This window comes from Apteryx rowi, unplaced genomic scaffold (assembly GCF_003343035.1).
Source record: "Apteryx rowi isolate R43461 unplaced genomic scaffold, aptRow1 scaffold_34, whole genome shotgun sequence".
Taxonomy (NCBI): Eukaryota; Metazoa; Chordata; class Aves; order Apterygiformes; family Apterygidae; genus Apteryx; species Apteryx rowi.
In genome coordinates, this window is record NW_020449863.1 from 702,574 (window position 1) to 729,314 (window position 26,741).

The window sequence follows — 26,741 nt, forward strand, 5'->3', positions numbered from 1 at the left end:
CCCCGGGGCGGGGCCGGGCCGGGCCGGGCCGGGGAGTCCCCGGCGCCGCCGCCGCCGCCGCTTTGGTGAACACGGCAAACTGGCTGGGAGCGACCCTCTCCCTTCGCCTTCACCGCAGGCCTTGGGCGACGTGAGCCACACCAGCACGAAAGCCCTCCCCAAACCAGCCGGTCACGTTAATTTGCCAGGACGATAGTCCCACGGGGATCACCACGGGCCAGTGTTATTTGTTAATGACTCCTGACACACAGAAGGAATTTTCTGACCCAAGCACCCTAAGACGGCGCGGCGGTCCTTCAGCAACAGCAGTGATGCAGCGCTCTTCCAGCGCTCGCCTCCGTCACCTGGCGCTGCGCTTCGCTCCCGGCCTTCTCCGGGAAGCCGCTTCCAGGAATGCCAGTCCCTGAGGAAAACACCGTGTTAGCCCATGAACAAAAGCAGTAAGGTTGACCGCAAAGAAACAGGCAGAATTATCTGAACTGGTTTAAGATGACCTCTGAAAAAAAAAGATGGTTTTGGAAAGACCTGACTTTTGCTCTCTGTAAAATGACTTGCCACTCACATGCACGTAAGTTCGTGTTGCATTAAGAGTTAGGGAGTCCAACACGAGTCTAGGGGCAATGACTAAAACAAACGACTTTCCAGACGCTCTCTCTTGCAAAAGGAGTCTTTCTAAGTCTTTAAGTCTTCAGGTACATCCTGGTAAGCCCAGGTTCCACCTGCATGAGAAGACAAGGGGGGAGCGCCAGTCAGAACAACAGACTTTCCACTTAAAAATATTTACTTTATCCACTTTTAAGTGAATATTTTAAGTGAATATTTTATTTGGAGTTGGGATCTAGTTCCCAAGACAGAGATTTTCTGTACTCATGAACCTCTTTCTATCGAGGAACATTATAATTCCCCTGGAACAGAGCTTCGTGATGGAGAGGATTGCTCAAAAAGATTATCAAATATCAGGGTTGAGACCTTACTCTTAATTTGACTCTCAAGATTGAGTATAACAAAAGACATTTTGTATTAAGATGAAGTCATACCCCTGAAGCAGCAGCAGTCATGATACCTAAGTCCCAATGGTTATTTCTGTGACAGTCCCAGAGAAAACTTCAAGTGAGCAAAAGATGTGGACTGGTTTTGCTGCTATGATTATTTCAGTGTACTAAAGAAAAAAAGGGCTTTAAGATTAAAGATTTTAGGCAAGTAAAAACGGCAGCCTTCACTAACAGTGAATATGAAAATGAAGACAAATTTAGGAGTTCTACTTTAGTATCAATTTAAAAGTTGTCCTTTATGAAAGGTGCACTACCTTTTTACATAGTCCAGATACTGTTGGCTGTATTTTTTCTTTTCTCTCTCCTCTCTGCTTGAATCAGGGATCAAAAATCTGTATTCATCAGTATAAGTCTACAGCAGGCCACAAATGGCATTAGAGAGTTTATATATTTTTCCTTTTTATCTCACATAAAACTTCCTGTGATCTTAAAGCAGGTATCTGTCATGGCAGTGCCTGCTTTTAACTCACTCAGAGAAAGGTAAATGCTGAAGCATAGCTATTTCAGCCTCAGGAGAAGCTGGAGGTTTACCACTCCTGCTGTAACTATGAAGTTGCATTTAGATAGCCCTGTTGTAGTGTAGCTGGGACAACTGCTAACTCCTCTATAGCATTCCTTTTTGAATGGCATCTTCCACTTTGAAATCCAGATCTAGCAAGCTATCAATTTCAAGAAGTCTGTCTTTGCCTTGGGTTTTTTTTTTTTTTTTGGCTCCAACTATATTTCTGCTACCACCATTTGTAACTTAGTCTATTCCCCTCTTTTCCTAGCAAGAGGCATGACATTGTTCTAGTAACTTTCATCCTAAACTCTTCCCTAAACTTTGCAGTTCTGATCTAGTCATACATAAATTCCCCCACATATAAGCTACTGGTTTGCATTTTGTTTTCTATGGACTGCAAAGTTTCTACAATACAAACCGTATCATTAAAAAAAAAATCCCAACAGTATAAAAACAAACAGACTACAGACAGAGAGAACTATAGTTCCTTTTGCTCATGATCAACTGTAAAACAAATTAAACTGCTTTACTGTGGTGTGCAATGTTTAGTGATTGTTTTATTAATGCAGAAATATCTGCTTAAGTTCATACCCATTCTGATTTAAAGTGCAACAATTAAGTCTGATACTTTCTTTTTGTACATCCATGTTTTGCAGTATTGTTCCTAGAAGACATGTAGTTCAAGTTATGCCTTGCATTTGTAAAATCTGCCATTTTTTTAGTATGTTTTGCTTTATTAACTAAAATAAACTGTACAAAAAGCTGTAAAGTTACATTAGCTTTTAACAATGTAGGATACACGTCCTCTGCCAAACTTTAGTGTGCAAACATTTTACATTTCTTAAAGTGACAAAATTAAGCCAACTTTGAAGTCAGAGTTCATTACTACATTACAAAAACTGGAGACTAGATATGTCAAAAGAAATTCCCCACTGAAATTAACACCATTGTATAATTTTATTTCTAATTCTTAAAAAAATAAATGAATTTAGAAGAGAATCACAGTATAAGGGCCCTAACATTTTAGACCATTACAAGGTACATAAAAATAGAAGACACAGATTCCTTTAAAACTTTAATCCTTTGATTAAGCAGCAAGCATATCACTCTCCAGGCAAACACTGCTTAAAACAAATCCTACCTCCAAAAACAGGACGTGCAAACCGTATGCACATATTCTGCAAAGCACACAATAAAGACATTTTGCTATGTACATACTTATTTAGTACTACAAATGCTAGGAGTTCCCTACTGTGTGCTACAGTGTCTGTAAATTAAGAAATACTACCCATCTTTGACCCTCCCTCCCCCCTTCAAATACAGCACCTTTGCCCAATTATAGAATATTTAAACAAGATTAAACTGAATTACAATGTACTGAACAGTTTTATAGCAGTTGGTGGTGGCCAACTCTACTGCAACACCCAACATTGTGCATACTGAAGTCTATTGACAAGAGACAAGACAAAAATTAGCAAAGGTACAATACACACACCTGGGAGACTCAATGCTAGAAAAAAAAATTACTGAAGATGTATCCTATCACTGTCAACAATTAAAATGAGATACTCAGACAGGATGTCAAAATGTACCAGATGGGTTTCACAGCAGTTTTAAAGTCTGGAGAGCAGCCAGATTTGTATGTAGTTGTTGAGGGGACACTCATGACTCCCAGAACACAAGTTTCAGTGATCACAAATTTCTCAGTTTGTGTTTTACAATGCTGCTTTTCTTAGACGAGAGGTCATCTGATGCTTACATAGCGGCTAAGGATCTACTTTGATGCAAGAGAAAACTCTTAAGAAGGACCTTTTTGTATGAGACTTCAGCACATCAGTAAAGTCAGCTGTTTGGAAAGAAAATCTCTCAGGTTTATGATTTTGAGGATGTGTCCGAATGAAGAACTGAACTACACAGTGTCAACACCTTAACTGCAATTTAGGCCATGAGTATCAAACTTTAGATTTACAAATGAAATAGCATCTGATGGTATGAGAGCTTCCCTTTGCACAGATGAAGTATCTTAGCCAACTGTTAAACTGATCATTAGACTGTTTACTTTATCTGTGAAAAAGACTAGGGACAGCACATTCCTTCTTCAAATAAGGGCTTGTTTTAGTCAAGGGCAAATCCAGTTAACAACAGAATGCATCTAAAATGTTTTTCAAACACTTTCAGGTATAAATAAAAATAACTTTTTAGAATAGCATGGCAGTCAACCTGAATGTTATTACACAGTTGAAAATGCAGTATTTTTCAAAACCTTGATCCAGATCAAACTTTTTTTTTTAAACAATTAAAGTTTCAGACAAGAACAATTTAATGAATACAGTGAAAAACCTTTAAATTTTCTAAAATTGGAAGCAATGATTAATACCCAAATGCAGATTTAACTTAGTAAATTAAAAAAATAAAAGCCCAGAAAACCTCAACCCAGCTAATCAACTCACCTAGAAATAGCAGAAATCAGACACTCATTTAACACGCTAAAATTGGGTTGGCAGCAGATAGCCCCTATTGCCACAATATTCTACTACCACCACCAGCATCTATGTTTTTATCATGACTTCTTAGGCAAGATATCAATGATCTGTCAATATCTATATGAACTGTAGACAGTCATTTACAGAGAAATAAAATTCTGCTGTACTTAAGAATAATGGTTCTCGCTACTGTTCCTCGCCTGCCATCCCCCAGGTGCCACAAGTTGCTGCCTCTCTCTCCACCCCAGCCTGCAAGAGGTTTTGTGGCAGGAAACTGGACTCCTGTTTTCAGTTAACTTACACCATTAGAGCACATGTGAGATATTTAACATGTTTGGTACAATAGCTCATCATGTCTTCAGAATACTCTTTCAGAGGAGTATTTAGTAAGAAAGTACCTTTCTAAAAAAGAAAAGGTGTTCTGGGAAAAAAACATGAAGAAACACCTACATTTTACAAGTGCATGAAATGCTTCTACTGTTATTTAAACAGGGCCAAAATTCTGAACCTAAGGCCATTAGATTTTTTGCACTAGAAAGTAAAACAAACAAAAAAAACACAACAAAAAACCACCAAACAAAAAAACCCCCCTACATTTAGGTCTCCTACAAATATCTAATCCTAGATTTGCCAAACTACTTTTCTGTAGTTAGATACTTGACTACGAAGAACTGTAATAAAATAAATAGAGTAAAAATCAGTTAAACAAAATCTTGGTGTGTTGAACATTTATTCATTTAAGAAGTTAGCTTCCTTCAACAGTTATTCATATAGAGGAGAGCTGTACTGTAGGCATTGTTCTGCTGTACAAGTCTTCTACACAAAAATATTTTTATACAGATGGTTGTTGATGTGGTTCCATTTCTAGTTATTAGCTTGCTCCTCTGTAAAACTGGTCTGATACCTGTGAAGGCTTGCTCTTTTCTCCCCTTCATTATTTGGAAAAAAAGTAGACATTGATACAATTATTAAAATGTAGGAGTTAGCATAATTCTGCTTTATTTCTTCAGTGCAGAGTGGACTGCGATTCTGTCTGAATTCCAATAAGTGAGGGTGGCTGCTGGCCGCTAACTGTGGTTAACACTGGCCTTGGATTTAGACGAGGAGGCATGGAATTAGCTGGGCGGATGAGAGGCGGGGGGGGTTGGTTTAGAGTTGGCCTTGGCTGGATAAATCGAGCCTGCTGTTGAAGTGGTGGGGGCTGACGATGGAGAGCAGGAGCAGCAGGAAGCGCTGGACGAAGTAACGGGGGCGGCTGGTTTAAAGTTGCCATGGGAGCGGTAGGTGCTGGAGCAGATGCCTGTGCTGGAGGTGAAGGGCCTAAACACTGAGTGGCCGGAGTGCTTTGTGCCTGCACGAAGGACAAAGACAAGATTGCATAAACAGCCGTCCTAGCCGCAACGCAATGCAGTTGGGTTGCCACTGTCCACTATGCAGGAAACAGTATTTAAAAAAAAAAACAAAACCAAAAAACTGAGAAGTTACTGAAAAAAAATCACCAACCAAAATATTATAGACAGCAGAACTAAAAATATTTATGAAGCAAGAGTCTTCTTTCTAGAGTAAGAACTGTATTTTAACAATAAAACAGTAACAAGCTATTCACTATGAAAGGTGCAGTCCTTTTCCCAGTTGGTTAATGACATTGGCTGAAGCTCTATGCAAGCTCATCATCATTCTTTAGAATGTGCTTTGCCACTCCACACCAGTTGTTAACCTTACATTATAATCACTAAATACAATGCTATTCCTCAATCCATGCTTACTTATATCTGGTACACAAAAACACACCTCATCTTCTTCATCAGTGCTCTTTCCTGATGGCACATTAGAAGTATTTTTTGTGTCCTCCCCTAAAGCAGAAGCATCACCATTAGAAGCCAGGGTTCCTTGTTCCGCTTCCCATTCCTGCAATACCTCCTCTAAGTTAAACCGACGCCTGTAGTTTACAAAGAAGTTCTTCACTTGGCCAACAGTCTTGTTGCCAATTACATCTGCAATAGCTTGAAAATCTTTACCATATTTGCGGACACCTGGAAGGCAAAGTAAATAACATAGCTGTGAAGAATCAGTCAGACACAGCTACGTGTGATGTATTTATAGAGAGAACCTATGGGACCTGCAAACCAAGGACTCGCTAATTAGGAGGACTTCTCAATTAGGAGAAGGCCTCAATTTCCCTTAAAGCAAAATAATTTTTTATTGCATAGCCATCAACATACAAATCAAGAACTTTATTAAAAGGTCATTACCCACTCTTCTTAAAGATTCTGGCTTACTCGCCAAGACTCCCAACCAAAAACCACACAGATCTGGCCTATAATGCATAAAATAAAATCCTTCAGCGTGCTTGGAGAAAGGGCAGAAGCCTGAAACAAGTTCAGGAAGGGAGTGGGAAGGTGAGTGAGCATGTGTGTATAGGTGTAGCAGGGGCTAATGCTACAAGTGTCAAGTGACAGATGTTGACAGCTTCCACAGGTTCCCTCTGTGCCAGCTGTGCGTAGCTGAGATGGTTTCTTTGCCAACAGCCTGTACGACAGCTGGTCAGTGGGACTGGTAGAGTTCAGTAGCTGCTGGACTAAGCAAGTGCAGAACAAGGGGGACACTTTGTACGTCACTGTGTACTGCTCCCTCCTCCGTTTATGACATGCTGTACTGAGGCTACAAAGGGTCTGCCATTCACCAAAGTCTTTTTAAAGCTTTCATTCACCATTCAAATTTGGTAGATGAAACTTTTTTTTGGGACAACTGCCTGGGGAAAATAAACATAAGCTACTGGTGTCCGTTTACAATACAGTTCCCAGCAYAAGCCTCCAGGAATTGAATTCTCCAGCAAGAAATTGCATGACAGAAGATCTTTACATAATTCTTTTTGTTCATTTTCATGTTGATATCAGTAGGTCAGTTGTTTACAAGCACTTCACAAGGAAACGCTGCTGGTCCTTTACAAAAATCTCAATGTGGGCTTTTTGGAATTTCAAAATGAACTTTGTGGATGATAACACTGAAAAAAATGAGTACAGAACTCTGTAATATTAAACTTCAGTTTATAAGTCCAACCTTAGATTTATCAGTTCTCTCTTAGCTTTATTTAGGGTATATGTCTATTTCCTCCTCTCCTGCTCACGAGAAAAATAATTCTCATATTCTCCAGCATCCTAGAACACAGCTTTTAGCTACACTAAATACATTTTTCATCACAAATGTCCAAAAGTTTGGAGCTTAAAAGAAATAGAACATTAAATTAATTTATTTTACAGTGCTGTAAGACACACTCCAGATTCCATAAACAGAAGACTCCTTTTTGCTCTCAGCTATTCATGAGTGAACTAAGATTTGACTTGTTATGCGAAGCTCCTGATGACTAAAGCCATTCAGGACATATTATAGAGCTTAGAGGACAAGCATTCCATTTCACTACAGGAGCAGGAATTTATGCCTGATTTCATCCCTCACTTCAAGAAGGTGAAGCAAAGGATTCAGAAGGTGAAAGCCATTTCAAATCTGAAAGGCATGTTTCTTTTCAACTGAATTGTGAAGAGTATGGCCTTCATCTTGTTCTGCTCTTTTCTACTTTCTTCATTAATAGGTACTTATGATGTGGTATGCACACATGCAATTTAAGAAAAATTCAGCTCTAGGATATTAACAGTTTCTGTAGCTGAAGCTGATGTTTCAACCATCAAGAGATTAATTACGGCTGGCTACATTGCTTTAGCTCTTTTCCTAGCACCTATAAAGGCATTCAACCATCCTGACTGCAAGAACCTTGGAAAGAAAACAAAGGGACCTAACAGTGCCACGAGGGAGGGAGCACATCTAGGAAGAGCAGAGACAGGCGTCTGGTTCTACACATTATCAGTCATGCAAAGTGCTAGCTATACTCTTCTAAAGCGGCATGCCCCCACAGAACATTCCCTCCAGTGTTTTAATATCCTTTGATTGTCACACCATTACCATCCTCACTAATTTATAATGATCATTAAGGGTCCACTGCAACATATCTACCATCCTGCAGAATTCATCAAATGAACAAAATGCCCAACAAAACAAAGCACACTGTTTCAAAAAATGTAGTTCAGACTTTTAGTGATTTCAATCTTTTCTGTTATTATTCTGCCTATACTCCCCTCTTCCCCTTAACCTGCAAAACAACTGAAGCTGATGGCTAAATCCATCTAAAGTTGACAGAGACAAGGTCTTAAGCCTATTTCCAGGCAGACAGGTTGAAGACAGTGTATCATGCCTTCACTGAGAACCCAACAATGAGAAACATCGAGACAAAACCAAACTTCATTAGTTCAGCTATACACAGCACTACTCATTTTGGATTCTTTTCAGAGGGTTTAGTACTGCTATAGCATCATCACAATGACTTCCACACAATACTGTAGTAAAACACTTTTAACCTGCATTGGAAACACAGAGGAAGTTCCATATATGTCTATGAAAGTTTTATATATAAGGTGCTGGCACATCTGCAAGAGGACACATCATCCCTTTAACTCAAATTGGTGCACATTACACATCCTTACATAAATCCTGTACTGAACACTACCCAAATTATTTCCAAAGTGCTTAATCTGCTAATCGATAAGAATAATTTTATTAGGTTGTTGACAATGAAGTTCAAAAGAACACTGCACAGCCTCATTTCACATGTATGAATGCTTCGCCCAGCTTGTTTGAAGCCAGCACTGATCATGGGGATTCTTCAAGCTCTTCAAACCTCTGCCCAGGTAAGAGGTGCACTTGAACACAGGCATGCTCAGTATTACAGTGTTTCATCTTGGATGTCTAACTCTGAAACTCATAAATCCAAGTATAGTACTGCCTACCCTGTCTAATGCTGTGCAGCACAGCCAACACTGACACGCACACAAAAACATTAGCCTGGTTCACAAAGCAATATAATGCAGCACCACAATGACACAGAAATAGTTATTTAACCCCAACCTCTGGATTATGACTGCAGCTCCACTGTGATGGGATTACAGTGCTCCTGGCAACTAGCTCACACAGTGTTAGACTCTGGATTTCTCAACTGTTTTCCACTGCAATGAATTGAAAGCAATATACTGCTTTTCAATTCAAATTTGGTTGTTTTGAACAAGTCTTGAAACACTTTTGCAGTTACAATTTTGATGTGGCTGAGATTTTAGTTTGAAAACATGATTGCGCGTACACATTTCTATACACAAACACCTCACATGACACACTGGCCCATTACATTCAGTAACTATTCAGGCATAAAATTTAACAGTAACCTGGTGAAATATACTGCAAAAGATTGGCCCAGTGATCTTCTTCAACTCTGAGTCCATAACCCTGTTGCAGGCAGCCACACTAATTTTGACATACTCATCTTCATTTTAGTATTTTTGTTTATTACCTCCTCTTTAGTTACTAAACTCCTGAGATCACATTAACCCACGCAGAAACTACAAGAATTATTTCATTTTAGAAAAAAGAGCACCAAAATCATTTTACTGCAGATAATTTTTCTGATTCCACAGTAGGATTTAATGCTTAAATTCAAGTGAACAAATCATGGAAGCGCAACCTACCTGCTTAGTGCTTATGATTTCAGTAAAATTGTCAAGTATCTAAAAGTATGTGCCAGGTTGTATCAATATATTTGATGTACTAAACCTACTTTAAATGTACAAACTAAATGTCCCCATGCTCAAGCCTAACAAACACTATGGTAACCTTCAGCATAGCCACCATGGCTACTTTCCTTTAAAAGCAGAGTCAGAACAAAAAAAAAAAAAAAAAAAAGCACTGTGGACCTTTCATACATTAGCCTAGTAGCTCAAGCAATATTTGGAAGTGAGAGATCCGAGTCCATGGTGTTCCTCAGCCTGAGGGACAGGAGGCTTAAACCTATGACTCTCACAATCCAGGAGAGAGACTCCATGACCAGACAATAGGTAAGAGAGGGATAATAAGAACACTTTGTCCCTTGTATTAAGGCTTCTCCCCTTTTATGCAGTGGCAAAGGAAAGGGACTAAAAAAAAAAAAAACCAACCCCAAAACACGTAAGAAGCACATGTAATTCAGTGAAAACAGTAGTCTTCTAGTAGTCTTGACTTCCCATTCCACCCTTAAGAACCAAAGCTGACTACCTATGCAAAATAGAAAGCATTCCCTAGAGGAGGGACCAGGAGCTAGAACTCTTTTCCAGGGAGTCATTACCAACCCCTCAGGCTCTTCTGCCCATTCTCCAGTTTTGTTATTTACCTTGTTGATTACACAACAAGTTTAACAAGCATACAACAAGCTCAACAAGTTTAACAAGAGCTCAATGCATTCTTATCACCTCCCAACCCGATCCTTGGTTACAGCTCTGATAATCAAACTATGGAAATGCAAGATAGTTTGAATCCTTCGATCCTAAGGCAGGCACAAGGAAGCTGGGTATTCCCACTTCTCCAGCAAGCAGTCTATCTACTAGACTAGATACTAAAGGTAGAAACCTCTTTCAGATGCATTTGAAAAAGAGTGAGCTAGTTAGCCATCCTGAGAGAAAGACTGCAAACAGTTTGGAGATGTGATCCCAGTCTCAGAGGCATGCAAATTCAAGAGGCATGATTCCAGAGTCACCCTTTTCTTTAGCATCTCCTTTCACACTTCAAAATAAACCTAACTTTAGGTTAAGTATAGGTCACTTGGCTAATAACTACCAGGTATGACACACTTGACAATTTTGCACTGATACCCTGATCCAACTGAAGGTTTTGTACTAAAATTCAGTCTTCAATTTTAAAGCAGGTGAAGAATAGAGGAAAATAAAGATGTGAATGATTAATATTATCTTAGAGCTGATTTATATTATCTTAGAGAAGATTATCCATAAAAACAAATCAACATATAGTGACTTCAAGACAGTAATGGACTCATAAATATTTCCCTTATGCTTTCCTTGATTAGGTAGTGCATGTTAAGGCAAGACAAAAGTCAGTTTTCCTTCAAATAAATGAGTAACTGCAAGTTCGCTGTATCAATAACCTGGAAAATTTTATTTTTATCCAATAATACCATTAGTACAGCGTCCATATCTGGCTTCAGACTCAAAGGCCTCCACTGGCTAGATATCTGCTCTATTATTCCCTCATGAACAGAGAAAAATAACTGTAAAAGTTATTTCTGCTTTTTCCTACTTTAAGGATATATAGAGGTGTCTTAACAAGTGTTGAAAATTATGATTTCGACTATTACTTCAGTCTTCCACTTTAGAGAAATTCTTTTAATGTCATTTAGAATATGAATGAAGGGACTTTTTGGTACTATGTAGAGCTGTTAAACCCAGCTTAGCTTCTCTATTTAAGATTTAATAGGAGCAATTGAAAGACCAATATCATTTTGCTTGAATTTATATGCTACATATTCTCACCATTTTTTTTTTTGTTGTTGTTGCCTTCCCAGTGACTTTCTTGTAAGTAAGACCAGATAAAATTTAGCTTTCATTTTATAGGAAAGTGTAAACACATTCCTGAACACCTCTCAAAATCCTTTGCATCAGGTTTCAAGTCACTACTACTATTAACATACCTTGTACTGCAAGAAGCTGCTCTTCTGTGGTCCAACGGGCATTGATTTTCTGATTAGACTATTAAAATTAGAAAAATGGCACAAAGATCATTAAAATGTTTCAACAGCTGTAAAATATCTGAGCATCAGAATGTGTTTTAGTTGCACTACAGTTTGTAACATAGGTAAAAACCTCTTGCTCAATAAACCATGAATTCATAAAGTTTAGGGCTGCTTTCATGAAGAGGAAGTAGTATTCAGAGGATTTCAGTTTAGAACTAAAGTGATATTTTTCCCCTCTGCTTTATTGCAGTTTTTCAGTTTCACCTATATCCTAACTTATGCACAAGCTAATGATCTTTATGCAGACAGAATTTGAATTTATAGTTAAATTTATCTAAACTATTAGAATTTGATGTCTGGAGTGCTTTGCGTTTTTGTTATGTTTCATATTCAATCCTTTAAAACAAACAAATGGTTTCCTCCATTTCTTTACTCATCCAGTTAACATAAGACAAAACAAAAACCTACTACTAATTTTTTATAAAGAGGCCAGACTCACCACTGCATACATTTGAATGGATCCTGTTTAAATTGCTGCTGAAATGCAAGCACTATGCAGCAGCAAAAGACATTTCTGTAGTTTCCCACTAATGTAAGTGCAAGGCCACAAGTTCTAATATTTATTCTGATTTACCTCAGGAGGTTTGAATTCTTCAATCCCGCCTTCCATTTTCTGTTTAAGTGCACTGTTTACTTGCTTAGCATTTTGAACCTTGGTCAAAAACAACAAAGTTAATCAGCTCCACAAAGAAAGTTGGTCACTTTACACATATATCTTCACTAGGATTGCCACAAGTGTACCTCCTAAGTTAGAAAGAGAAACATTATGGTTTAAGGCTTCTCTACTTTTAACTGTTAAAAAAAAAAAAAAAAGATACACACAGTTTACTATGGAGAGAAAAAAGTATTTAAGCCAGCCTTTCAAAAGAACAGTTTATCTGCAGGAATATTAAAAGGACATACAAAGCAAGTTTTGACAATGTTATATATATTCTGGAAGAAGAATGCAGAATACTCTAGAGAAAAGCTTGGTTCTTAGCTTTCTAAGTGATATGTACTGTATAAATAAACTTCTACCTTCTCCAAAAAGTACTTGGGGGGGGGAGATGGAGGAGAAGACTTATAAGCTATTTCCAGTTAGCTTCTTCTGACAGACCACTTTTTATTGACCTTATATCACCGCAATTTCCATAAAGGGTTTCCTTGAAATAGTGTAATATATGTAGATAAAATATTTTAGTCTACAAGAAGGAGTGAACTTTTAACTCGCACATAAATATATTTATTAACCATTTAAAGCTAAGTAATGCACATAAGGTAACACACGTGAGAAAATTTTGCATACTATGGTGCACAGCTATTACAAGGGTTCTTTAAGTATGGACATAAAAGCAGACAATTCAGTGGGAGATTCCAGAGGCTGCATCTCCGAGATCACTGAAAGGAGAGAGAGAAAAAAACAAAACAAAACAAAAAAACCACTCCCACACCCTCAAGGATGTAACTCACCTACACTTAGGCTAAAGAGTGAAACCCACCTATGCTATTTAGCCCCAAAGTCCTGCTGTGATAGAAAGAAGCGTATTTCTCCTGCAAAAGAATACAAGGGAGCAAAAAGCCCATGAAATCCTTTGTGCATTCCATGATTTTGCAACACAGCAGCTCTTAGTAGTCTATAATGAGGCAGAAATTCCAGCAGATAAGCCTTGAATTTGTTGCCACATCCCTCCTAGAAAGCAAGCATGCATGTACTGCAGTGTCCTGAGAAGCTGAACAGATTCTACGCTTCAACTTTAAGTGCCGCAGGTTAACTTCTTTATGCAAAGGAAGCAGGTTATAGTCCTCTTAAAGGTGAAGACTATAAAGCAGTTCTCCTAAATGTAGTAAGAATGCTCAACATTTTAAGCAGAGAAATAATTAGCTCCATATTTCCCCGCGCCCTCTTCTTCCCCTCTCCAGGCTTTCCTGGATGTCCTATCCCACAGGATAGGACAACCCATCCTGAAAACAGCTACAACTGTAAGCATAAAAATCTTCCATTGCTTCATTGGTCTCACTCTCACTTTTCATGTAAATACTTTCACAAAGTAAAAAACCAACCAAACAAAAACCACACTCAAATGACCTCAGTTTTCCCCTGTCCCCAAATCAACATTGTTTTCATATCATACACTCCTCTCAACAATTTTTTTTTTAAAAGGAAGTCATTTTGAGTGATGAAGAGTTGAACAAATATAACAACAAAACTGAAGAACAGCTAATGTCCAGCATTTTTGGTGATCACTGTGGAACAAAATTAGGAAGACTCATGTTAAAGAAGTTTCAGAATCTTCACAGAAAAGCTTCAAAAACTTTACAAGAGCAATCTGAGATGAAAACAAAACAAGACCAATAACCCATGGTACCTGTCGCTTTAATGAGATTAGTTCCATATCCAGCTGTCTAAGAATTGTGTTGGCTGCATTGGGACTACAGGAAACTGCTATCACATCTTCCTGGGTCAGGTACATGCCTTTTGGTGGACGGCATTTGGAACGCTGAGAATGGTGGCGATGCTGTAAGCTCTGATAATCTCTTCTACCCAGCCCTATTTTGCTGGTCTGAACAGGCTGCTCATTACTGCCCTTTAATTCACAAGAAATAAACCGTTAAAGAATAACAGGATCTTACATATAACTTCATTAAAGTATCACATTGCATTGTAATGTCATATTTACAATCAAGAAAACCTAAGCTAACATCCTTCTCTCCATGTAGGATCCAAACTAATCCTCACAGATGACATGATGTAGCACACAACTCTGGGCAGGCCTGCATTAGTCCTAGGAAGGTAAATTTTCCAAACTTCAGAAATTTTTTTCTTGAACATAGCTGAAGACACAATCAATGGTACAGAAATCATGGTCTGAATACTATGAAAGAAGGCAGGAACCAGTAAACTCTGAGGTACTGAGAGGGTAAAGAATATACATACACAGCATCTTTAAACCAAGTAATGACTTGATTTGACAGTACTTTGAACTAACACATTTATTTCAGGTCAAATAAGAAGAGGGCAGGTGAAGGTCAGGGGAGGGAAAAAAAAAAAAGAGAAAGTCAAGAGTGGCAAGAGTGCAAAATGACACCTTCCACTGCTGCAAGCATTCTACCTTGAAAAGCTAAGTGCCATTTGCTTTGGGAGGAGACTGGAGATTTGGAAGAAATAGCACAGATTTATTTTTGCAGTCCCTATAAAAATCCGTCTAATTTAGCAAAGTTAAGTCTTGGTTGTTTGCTTTTTCAAAATGGAAAAAGGATAGCAAAGAGGAGAGAAAATCATTATAAACACTCTTTTGATATCCTCAGACACCTGACAAATCCTCGCTCAAAGTTTCAGCTTTGTCTTCAGTGTGCATGTACATGATTCTGGTAGAGCAACTGGGAAGGCTACCTAGAGACTAGGAGTAGAGAAGCAAAAGACTTTCCCTATAAGGATTTTTCAGTTCAATGCACTGTTAAGTACCAGAACAGAGATGAGATTCAGGCTCTCTGCTTTTCAAGCAGCCCCCCCTACTGCTCCTCCCTGCCTGGCATCYATGCAGGTTAAGAGGAGGTGGTCATCTGATCACAGTGAAGAGAAAACAAACTGCAGCAGCTATTATTATTATTATGTTTTGTAGCATTAGTACAGATTAGCAAACAGTATTTTAATCTACTAAGCTTGACCTTCTGCCACATCCTCTTCTCAGCTAATGTAACATCTTAATCCGGTCCATAGACTTTGTGAAGGCTATCTTAAAAGCATTTAGGACACTTGCTCCTACTGCTCCTGCGTGGAAAGTTGATATAGAGCCTTACATCTTTTACATCTAAAAATCCCAAGGTTAAGTTTACTTCTGGCCTATTTACACCATTTGTATTTTGGGTCGACATTGTTTTTTAGTGTGAAACTGCAGTTCCTGTCTGTTCAATCTGGATTTAAAGAGAACTCATCCTCTCAAGCTTTGAGCTTGCCAGGCTAGTGTTTGGCTTGTTTTAGTCTTCCCTGTGAGAGAAAGTTTCCATTGCGCTACACATTCAAGTAACCTAGTCAGTTTATATTTTGCCTAGGAAGTGAAAGTATGCAAAACCTACCAGAAATATCAGACCACAAAACAATATCATGTGGATCCAAATAGCTTGTCAGAAACTGCAAACCTATTTGTCCTGTTCCTAGAAGTTTACGAACATGCTACTTTCATTCTGGACTGTGTGTAATGATTCACACAACTAAGGAAAGTAAGTTGAGAAAGGTAGCCATTACTTAGAAATGGCTAGGCACTAAATTAAATCAACAGATTACAAGACTGTTACAGTCGTGGAATTGAGGGGGGGAAGGAGTAAAAAGGTTCATATTGGAGTTTGTGCCATTTCAAGTTCTAAACAACATATCCCAACAAGAAAAATCTCAAGCTCTTTGTAAAAGAGGGGTCCTTTTTCCTCTCCTAGGGCAGTTAAAGTGATATGCTGAAGGTCACTGCAAAACTGGGAATGGAATCTAATACTATCAATCTCTTACTCAGCATCATTTTTGGCAGAAGTCCAAAGTTGTATTAATAATCCTAGATACCATTTCATGATCATAAAGAGATGTTGAAACTGCACCATCTCTCCTCTCACATTTTCAAGGAACATTAACTCTTCCATTTTAGGAAAAACCCAAATGTATTAAGTCGATTAAGAAAATAATGAAACATTTGGACATTAAACTGTGTTCTTCTAGTCTTGATCATAAATAACTTAATGTTTACCAAACAAACAAACAAAMAACMACCTCAAACTCTGAACATACCTGAAACACAGCGCTTATCTGTAAAACTAACAGTAAGTGCTCYACTGAGGACAGCAAAGTGTTTTTATGTACATTGTTATTACTAGAAAGCATCCGAATAAAGCCACAAATGAGTTAAAAAGCAAAACCTCAATATGGCTTTGGAAGAACAAAATAAGTTATACTTGGAAAAAAATGTCATTTAAATTTTAAATGTATAAAGAAGACAGTTTCCATTAATTCCCACTCAGTAGGGGTGGAGGGAATGTTATTTTTACCAGGTAGAGATAGCATACATCTCTTAGAAAGCATTAAGATCTTTTATGAGATAGCAAAAGTAATGAGAGATGCATTTATGCACACTGAATGGCAAAAATAAAGGGTAAAATTTAGTTTCATTCAAAAGTTGTCAAAATCTTGATCAACTAAGAATCCTGTGATTTCAGCAGACTGCAAATAGGTGTATGTTAAGCCTCTTCTACTACAAGTTATATTATTCACAGTAATACATTCACAGAAAACAAACAAACTGACATTCACCATTAAATTATCTGTTACCTCCTTTTTGGCTTCTTTTTTGGGATCATAATCACTATCATTTCCATCCATTGGATGAGCTTCTTCTACATCATCATCACTAAGGACAAATGACAATAAGCCGGTCATTTTACTTTGTCATTATATTTTTTTAAAAACCCAAACATAAATGTATCTAGGCAAGATACAGATATCTGTATCTAAAGTATCTATTCTAAGTAGTCAAATTTTATGGTTATACTATTTGACATCTCCTATTTTTGTGGCAGCTCTGTCTTGAAAACTGCAAAAAACTTATTTCCTTTATTAAATTCTTACAATTACTATGACAAGTCAAGAGTCCTAAAATGGAGTTTTAAAAACACCTGAAGTCAGTATAGCTGCTATTGTTACCGAAAAAATTTTYGCTTTTCTTTAATTCAGCCACTTGCACCAGCATGAGCATTTACATGGTCAACTAGAACAGGGCTAGAATTAAGCTTTCATTTGCCAGGTTAGTTTGTTAACAGACCAATTCTCAACCACTGCACCAGGTGTCAGAATAACCCCTTGTGTCAGTCTGCAGGGTGCAGAAGGGGACAACATGTGATGGGAAAATTCAGGACTGCGGTTTTTTTTTTTACCAGTTTAGAGTGCTCAAGAACTACAGCATTGGGAAGGGGGAGAGCAAGAAGGGAAATCATCTGCTGAATTAATTCAGAGGAAAAGATAAAAAGAGAGAAGAATTAATTTAGCCTAGTCCAATCTAATCATTCACACAATGTAATTCTGACTAACTATAATGTAAAAAAAAAAAAAAAAAAAAAAGTCAAAAAGTTCTAGCTATTACAAAAACCAAAAAGCTGTATTAGAAGCAAAGTGATTTTCTTCCATTATTTTCCAATTATAGGGTCACTAAATAAGCATATAAATTTTAGACTACAGGAGTTTGTCTTTTCAGTAACATATAATTAAATAGACCCTTTTCCTCTGGCTAGGCAGTTTTCCGTAGATGTGAAATAGATCATATCTGCTCATATAAACAAGAACATGCTACTTATACATTCAAAACATTGAATCATTTAAGATAATATTCCAGTATACTGAGTGCAGTATAATTTTAGTTTCACAGTAATAAGGGGAAAGCTTCATTCCCTTCTATCCAAGACAATTTAGCACTATTTTGAACTCTCATTCTCTTTGACAGATATTAGTTCTAAATGTGCTCAAAATAAGATTTACATAAAGATGTGCCTTAAAGTTTCACTATAAGGCAGTATTTTAGCGTTTTCATTGCTACGGCTCTTCATATTGGTTGACCTTTTAGTTATAGTTCTATTCTAGTTCTAATAACAAAAACACTCCCCTCCCCGCACCCTACCCACTGCAGTTTCTGTTAAGAGAATATGCAACACTCCATTCTAACTCAACACAATCATATAGGATTGGACTTCCCAAATAAAACTAAGCCACATCCCCAAATTTCAGGTTTTTTAAACCCTTGTTTTTGGAGTTATCCACTAAAGCCTAGTGTGTTATTACAACTGATACTGACCAGAGAGATATAGTTCCTAAAGCAGGCGTATCAGAGATCACCTGCTGAAAGCAAAGACAACATCACAGATGCTCAAACCAAAAAGCATAGTTCATGCTGAAGCATAATGGCTGGAAATTACTCAAACATCTCTACCTAAAAAGACTTCAGTCTCTAGCAGAGAGAGCTGCTTAAGAACATAAACCTTACCTGTCACCTTGATTATTTCTATTAGCTAGTTTTCGAGCCTGACGATCCATCAAACTTGTCCTAGAGCGAGTTTTTTTCCAAGAATAGTAATATTTTACAAGGCTTGCAATAGTTTTGTCTGGAAGCTAGAAGAATTCATTAACATATTAATACAATTTTTTATTAAAATTCTATCCAAGATTATAATTCTGCTCTATTTACAGCCACCGTTACCCAAATATCTTAAATGTGTGGATAACTGAGAAAGGAGAAAAGCATGCATTACACACACACATTTAAAAGGGGGGAAAAAAGAGGAGGGGAAGGTTTTTCATTAGAGGGGAAAAGCTATAGCTGCAGGAAATGAAGAAATGAACTTAAGTCTTACATTCTAGATTTTTCCTGAAGCTTTTCCACAGAAATCAACATTGAAACTTTAGTCCAACAGGAACCTTTGACCCAAGTGCATCTGAACTGCTTAATGCTTCGAAACAAAGTATTACTTTACCATTTGCTGGATCCTGTGAAAGCTCTTTCCATGGAAGCTAAAGGCTTGCTCAAATAGGACCTTATCTTCGACTGTCCACTCATCAGGGAAAGGAGTGAAGTTAGGAAGATCCGCAAGGGACTTCTCAATATTGTGTTTATGCCAGAACAACATGCCGAGAGCCTTTGAAAAGAAATAATCCCTTTTTGTTTTTAGTCAGCTTTCTAAAATGCTGAAACAAGTTACATTATGAAAAAAGCTTTTTTTTTTTTTTTTTTTTTTTTTTTTTTAAGATTGACTATCAGAATCCCTTCTCAAAAAGTATTTACAATTTTAGGACTTCCTCCATTGTCTCTATGTACTATAGGATACAAAATTCTCTTTGAGGACTGTATGAAGAGTGGGCACATTTGTACTCTATTAAAGCTATGATATCTAGACAATTTAAGGTTGACATGGCAGCAGCATTTCTGAACTAGCATAAACTAGGTTGGTAGGCACAAATCTGACCTGTTTTCTTCCTTTACAAATATACATTGTCTACACAGTTCCTTACAGGCCTTCAGGCCTATACTATCAGCCCACTCAAAAAAAGAAAAAAAAATACTTTTCAGCAGCCAGGGGGTCATCCAAAATGCAAGTTTGAAAGTTCAAAGTGAGAGTGGTCTTTCTACAACTCTCCAATCCACAAATAACAGCACGGCCACTTCCATGTCATGTGTACCTAATAAGGAATGGAAATTTAAGTATATTTTCTTACATCATTTCATTTCTCAATATTCTTAAAAKAATTTTAGACTAATTAGACTTACTGCCAGAGAATCAATGACAGATTTGATGCCAAGTCTGGCATGGGAATTGGGAAATGTAATCCACTCAGTTTCAACCATGCAGTGCGGACATGATCACCAGTTGTTCATCAGCTCTCCAGACCCCTGATTACAGATCTTCTAATAACCTGGACACAGCAAACCTATTCTCTTGTTAAAAGGGCAAGAAACAAGCAGCACTTCTTGCAGAGATATTTTCTATTCCACTGTGAACTGTCTACAAATATTTTCTACCACAAGTTGCTTTGAAAATTAGTCTTTTTGTGGGAGATGTCCCAATTCCCTTTATCCCCTAACAGAAGCCAAGCCACAAACCAACATCACCAAACTGCAGGTATTCTAGATGTCAATGTTGGCAGCCTCTCCCTCCGATAGCACCTGACTAGTAAGTCTTTGCTATTATGAGCTTTCATCCTCCAAAACAAGATCACACAACATGTTTCCGCTAGTACACCAAACATTTGTTTGGAATAGGTAACCTCACTTTTACATAAATTGGTTAAATTATAAAGATTGCAACAGAACTAAGTCAGTGTAGACCAGTAGAGTTTTACCCTTTGCTTTTTATGGGATGGTGACTAAGGTTATAAAACAAATTGTGAACTTCTGATTTTTTGTTACTCTCAAACCTAGAATCTTGATAATGTTTTTCTACCTTTGGGGAGAAAAAAAAAGTCATTTAAAGTTGGCTTGCTTTTTTTTTTTTTTTTTAATATGCAAGAGACCAATGCTGTCCCTTATTGCACTTAATGGTTCAATATTGTTCCATATTTGAATTCTAGTATTAAATATTAAATTTGTAAGCTTCTTGCCTGAGAAATTGTTTAGCCAAGTATACACACACAATTGCATGACATGCCCAGTGTACCAAGAAACATACCAAACCTTTCAAAAGTGCACATTACAAGCTGAGCATGTCATGAAAACAAAGAGCTCAATCTTTTGCAGAGAATCCAGACCACAACTGTATGCAGATCCATTTAATTGCAGTGTTTGCTGCCGTGCCTGAAGAGAAACAGCGTTAATTAATGGTAACCAAGGGAAAAAAAGAGTTGTGTTATACTTTTACATTAAAAAAAATCCTTCAAATCAGCACTCTCATTTCATAGCACTTACCTGTTCCACATTGTATCCATGTTTTTCCTTTGCTATTGCAATATATTCATCCACTGTAACAGAGCAATGTCAGAATTATTATTTAGTACTGTTCTGCTATAAGGTCACACAGAATTAGCCATCTAACATGGGAAGACACGGTCTTCCCMCTCTCTTAATATATTGCATAGGTCTAGGTCTAACATATCATAGCTGTATTCATAGTAAATAAGCCCAATGACTTTAATGCAATGTTTAAACTTATAAACTTTATACACAAGTTAATTCTCAGTGAAAAGGATGTTTTCTTCCAAAGTTTTACTGCATCAAAGCCATAAAGGTTCATTTATAAAAAAAGAAAAAAGTTGATTTTGTGCTTTTTCTTAAACAGTGTTTAAACAGTGTTCGTGTTTAAATGTGTTGTTCTCCTATTAATACCAAAAGGTTTCATAGACACTGGTAATCATACAACACGGCCTGTGTGATTTGAAACAAAYGCTTCAACTGCAAAATAAGAGAAGGTAGTCTTTTCCTTTCCCGGTAGTTCTCTAAATGAAAAATAAATGCAAGGGAAGCTTTGTTCTTTAATTTACTAATTTGTAACTTCTCTGTGTGTAAAATAAACAGTTAACAGATATCAGAAGCAATTATTCACAGTTATATTTAAGCATTCAAACTCCTAAGCAGACTTACACTTGGCATCTGGAATATTATGATATGGAGACCATACAAGCATCCCTCCATTATCTTTATCAGTGTATTTTGTAGCACCTGTAAGAAAAGTTAATTCTTAGTATTTATATATATGTCCTAGAGAACAGCTATTCACAGGACAGTAAGTAAAGGTCAGCCACATTAAGAAGGTCAGCCCAATCAATAAGGTGAGGGAGGAGAAAATAAATAAATAAATAAATAATTCCTTAAGAGTAGTGTTCAGGTTTGGCCATTCGATGTCTCATGAGGGACAACCGCAACCTGACATTAAATACGATCCTAGTTACTGTAATTTGAGCATTAAAGTTCATTTCTAAAGTTGGCAAGGATGCCAAGTTACAGGTATTTGTGTACTTGAGTTAGAACAGTTCTTAGACAGTTATGAGAGTCTGTTAGTACTCTAACACTACTATGACTACCATAGGAGTATCTGGATCTACTATGTTTAGTTAGGCTACCTTAGCATAACAAAATTATGAGATAGAGGGTAGAATACAGGTGACTAATCTCTGATCCTTTCAGCAACAAGGAAACTACACTAATAACTATGCCAGAAACTATTTTGTTCATTATGCATCTCTCACACATATATCTGCACCCATATTCATAGCAAACCAAATCATGTAGCCTTAGAAAGTACTTAGATGTAAAAGTCATCCCATTTTTTGTTTTTCACTCCCCTCAATGTAGCAAATTACCTATCAGGAAGACAGAGAACAATTCTTGCACGACTGATGCAACTGTACAAAGTACTGCAGATTCCAGAGATTCTGATTTCTAAAAAAGCATTGCAAAAGAAAATGAAGTTCCCTAATACTTAAAAAGTGTGAACTAATAGCTACTTTTCATGAATATTTTACAAATATATGCTAGTACACAAAACCTCTTACAGTCTATTCGTTTACAACAACCTATCTTGATAAGGTATTGCTCAACAATTAGAGCACGTACACTTCTGTCAGTATAAATTCTTTGAGGCAGCACCCTCAGAGAAACCTAGCTTTCTGGAGAAAAATAGATTTTTTCCCCCTTCCCCTTACTGCTAGAGCTATTTATTTCACTGAAATAAATTACTTGTTTTCAAGCCATTTTAAGTTTCTGCCCTTTATATTGAGGTTCTACAGCTTGTTGAAGGAAACAAAAACAAAACAAAAAAAATCAGCACTTTGGAGAAAAGGAATATTTATCACCTTCTAATTATGTACTATGTTTTGCTGCTCTTCCCTCTTTAGGTTGGCATTGTTTTGTATTTGCTGCCATCTTTGCAGTCTGTAGATGCATTGTGATTGCCAACTTGCAAACCAGTTAATTAGAAAAACTTAACTCATRTGTCTTCTGAAATAAGATGTGCAAGATGTAACTGGTATAAATGCATCATAAACTCTGAAAYGAGTTTAAGAAGGTGCATACAGGCCACAAAGCACCCGTTACAAAGCATAAGCAGCACACACACAAAAAAGAAACAACAACAAAAATCTTTCAGTGTTTAGTATAAGAGCAAATTCCTTAATATAACTTTCTATTTTAAAAACAAGAGAGAGTGCCATTTTCAATATTAGGAATGCAGTATTTTCTTGAAGAGTGATGCAAACATGTTATAGGCATATCATTTCTCTCTTGCCCAGTCAGTTTTTATCTGAAGTTCATGACAGCTATCCTATGTTCCACTGATTAGCTAAGAGACAAGGAAAAAACAGGATGATCACTGGAGAATACATCAGAATTTCAAGTTGTGAGCATGAAATGTCCAAATCTAACATGATTATGCCCTCATTTTTTCCTTCCAAAACTATGAGACACCCTGTAATTTATACAATTTATATCATGGATAATATCAACTATCAAAAGTTCAAGTACTTAAGAACTTAGTTTCAGAGTCATATTACTTGCACTTAAAGAATATTTTACAAAGCTTTGAGATCACTGCATGAAGTGTGCAATGATATAGTTTAGCTCTAAGAACAGAGCTAGGGATATTTTATAAGTTAAAAACCAAAGGAAAACAACAACAACAACAACAACAACAACAACAACTTTTTCTCCTGAACCGAAAAAAGAGAACTTACTTTTAAAAGAACACTCAATTCCAGATGGATTCTGCTTCATGGGGAAATTGCTTAGCTTAGGCTTGAATCTCATTTAAAGCACACACATAAACAAAAAGCACACCTAAGTCAGAAAACTGGATCATCTGGTGATTGCTGCAAAATCTTAACATTAAAAAATTTCAAGCCTCTAACCCCCCACCCCCCATCTTCAGAATGAAGAACTTGTAAAATTTCAGACTTAAATACTGGTAATTTCAGACTTAAACATCAGTCATTTAAGGAAAAAAGATAAAGTTGTTCAATTACACATAGCAAACAGTGCAAAGTCTACCAAATGATAGTTTCCTGAACATGTAAGAAAGGAGCATTTAAATAGCTTATTCTGCACAAAGAAAGATCTTTTGTTCAAATTCTGGTCAAGAATCACTGTCTCATGAGATGTCAGCAATGAGATTTTTACAATGCTACATTAAGATTTTTAATATAAGAATACTAAGCAACTTCTGATTGTAAATCACAGCCAGAATCTTAACCTAGACCTTCCAACCCTAACAACAGGACCACTTAATTTCTTTACTTGCTTAGAGGAGAAGCTATAGGCTGCTGACAGTCGACTTTGGCAGCTGTCTACATTTGCAAGCTGTGAGTACTGTGTGCGTATAGATACATTGCACATTTTTGACACCGCACAGCGCATATTCACACTTCATTCGATCATCACTGAAGAGGACAAAGACTGAGACATAGTTCTGGGTAAGAAGGGAGCCTGAGCCCACCTAGTTTAGCTTTCAAGTTGCTACCCCGCTCCTTCCCAAGAACCTAATGTGATGGGGTGAAGGGGAGGCAATGAAGAACGAGAAAGCTCTGAGAGAGAATGGAAATGAGACATCCTTCCTCTTGACAGCTTTCCACTTTCTACCACAAGTCAGTGTCCAGACCTCTGTAGAGGTAACGCTGACAGCTGTACGGGTTGAGTATCAGCCTCTGAGGGCAACTCCAAGGGGTCCGTTAATTCCATCATGCCCTGCTCACTACACTTCTTCAATGTGGTCCTCAAGGAAGCAAACAGGCATTGGGGTGATAAGAAACGCATGGGTAACAGATGATGAAACAAWCATCCAAATTCTCCATATTCTGTAAATATTAGCTGATGGCTAAGACCACCTATGTGGTGACAACACTCTTCTATGATGTGCCACGTTCACATCACTAACAAAAGCAACTCCCATCAGAAGAGCCCTTTACAAAGCAGCCCTATTTTTCCAGCAGGAATCAGACAACTATTACATTTCAGATGGAATCTCCATATGGCTAAAAGGAAAGTAAGGGTGACGAAGCACGGATGGGATGCATACAGGCAAGTGTGTGCTTGTAAGACAACATCCTACCCTCAACACGGAGCATCCATAGCTACAGGGATCCCTCCATCTCYGTATGTAGGATCCACGATATATCTTTATGAGAACCGTTTCTTGTTCTCCCTGCCCCAGGTATTCAAGGGGGCAGCAGCAGCCCTCCCCCACCCTCCAAACAAACAAAAAMCCTGTATCTCAAAGTCAACATGATCTTTATCCGCAAAATCCATTCTCATTATGGACAGCAGATAGGAGCCAGTGGTTGGAAATACTAGGCAATATAGTAACTAAAGCATGTGAAAAAAGCAGAGCTGTAAGCCAGGAAGGAAGAGGAAGACCATTAGCTAGATCTCAAATATAGCAAGACTCCCACCACCACCCCGCCATACACCTTTGAACCACTTAGGAAAGGGTTTCCGTACTTCAGCTGCAGCACTCACTCCTCTGCCAATACCACTTAGAAAGTGGGGCTAACTGAAGATGACCCATAATTTATAAGCATTCTTAACTGCTTCCATAATGGAATAACTGCAATGACAAATGGACACTTTTTAAGTTTTGGCTACACATTAGAAGAAGTTAGGTAGGCTGGGAAGATGCTGTTCTGTATACAAATATAAAAAGTACTGAGAATAAAATGAAAATCTGGAAGCCTAAGACTTAAAAGGGAGAAATGGCAATTTAAAAATATGTTGGTTGCCCACATACAAAGTCCTGTCCTCTGCTTAACCAGAATCTTTCAGAATAAGAACAGAACCACAGAAACCAACAGGAAAAAGAACTAAACTTTGAAAATAAAGGACTGGAAGTCTGGGGGGGGGGGGGGGGGGGGGAAATCAAGGAATACGAGGACAGATGGTGTGGGGGGAAAAGAAAATTAAATTCTTTACCACACAATTTAATAACTTCAATATAGGAAAGCCTATTTTTATGTAGGAAGATTAGAGGGAGAAAAAAAAATTAAAAGGACCCAAAGAAATGGAATCCATAAGCGACCTTAAATAGTATAACACATTCTTCTTGACCACCCCTTCCAAGAAGTGAGTGAATGGAAAACAAGCATTTAAATAGGCCAAATTCACATTAAAGCCTTTGGAAACTCCAAATCTACTATGACCTGCCAGAGTTAGGACTGTATTCTTCCTTTATTTCAACTACAGTAAAACTTCTCTAGCAGTCATCTTGCGTGCATCACACAAGTATGGTACAGATATTGTAACATCCTGCCACATCTGTAAGTGGCTCAAACAGCCAGAAAGCAGGAGGAGAAACACTTTCACCTCAAGAATAAAGAATATAAGGTACCACTAAAAAAACAACCAAACAAAAAAAACACAGGAAGAGACAAAAATCTGGAAAGCAGGAGATGGTCTATTAACTTGGTAAATTACTTAAGAAGATTTAGGACTATTTYATTAAAACCATTTTCACAGCAAACAAGTTTGTCTCATAGCTATAAGATAAAGTTGCAATTAAAAATTCTATCTCCACTAAGCTCCACCTCAAGAGTTGCCTGTAAAATGGGGTTCAAGGTGGAAGAGATGGTGGGG

The 26,741-nt window shown here is 37.5% G+C and overlaps 1 protein-coding gene across 10 annotated transcripts; it reads right to left on the reverse strand.

Moving 5' to 3' along the window:
* Window positions 1–2,091: 2,091 nt before the first annotated feature.
* On the reverse strand, window positions 2,092–25,615 carry RCOR3 (REST corepressor 3). Of its 10 annotated transcripts, none has more exons than XM_026072377.1 (13): window positions 21,768–21,806; window positions 21,096–21,148; window positions 20,865–20,984; window positions 19,962–20,122; window positions 19,757–19,873; window positions 19,171–19,332; window positions 18,684–18,808; window positions 16,964–17,060; window positions 14,040–14,258; window positions 12,269–12,346; window positions 11,593–11,650; window positions 5,829–6,070; window positions 2,092–5,388 (listed from the first exon to the last, which is right to left on the reverse strand). In XM_026072377.1, exons 6-13 carry the CDS (start codon window positions 19,321–19,323, stop codon window positions 5,044–5,046), a joined length of 1,317 nt encoding a protein of 438 aa, XP_025928162.1. In that variant the 5' UTR covers window positions 19,324–19,332; window positions 19,757–19,873; window positions 19,962–20,122; window positions 20,865–20,984; window positions 21,096–21,148; window positions 21,768–21,806; the 3' UTR covers window positions 2,092–5,043. The 10 variants fall into 10 exon arrangements, with proteins under 10 accessions (XP_025928162.1, XP_025928160.1, XP_025928161.1 ...); XM_026072375.1 differs by having other exon boundaries at window positions 20,860–20,984; XM_026072376.1 differs by having other exon boundaries at window positions 19,757–20,122; window positions 20,860–20,984.
* Between the last annotated feature and the right edge of the window lie 1,126 nt (window positions 25,616–26,741).

What these genes read in the sequence shown, in the direction of transcription:
- RCOR3 (XM_026072373.1), bottom strand. Translation starts at nt 23,927, where the DNA reads ATGAGATTCAAGCCTAAGCTAAGCAATTTCCCCATGAAGCAGAATCCA. An exon ending in TTCACAGGATCCAGCAAATG is followed by an intron (nt 18,809 to 19,170) that starts GTAAAGTAATAC and finishes GAATTCTTCTAG; the next exon opens with CTTCCAGACAAAACTATTGC. An exon ending in GCACTGATGAAGAAGATGAG is followed by an intron (nt 5,389 to 5,828) that starts GTGTGTTTTTGT and finishes TCCTTCGTGCAG; the next exon opens with GCACAAAGCACTCCGGCCAC.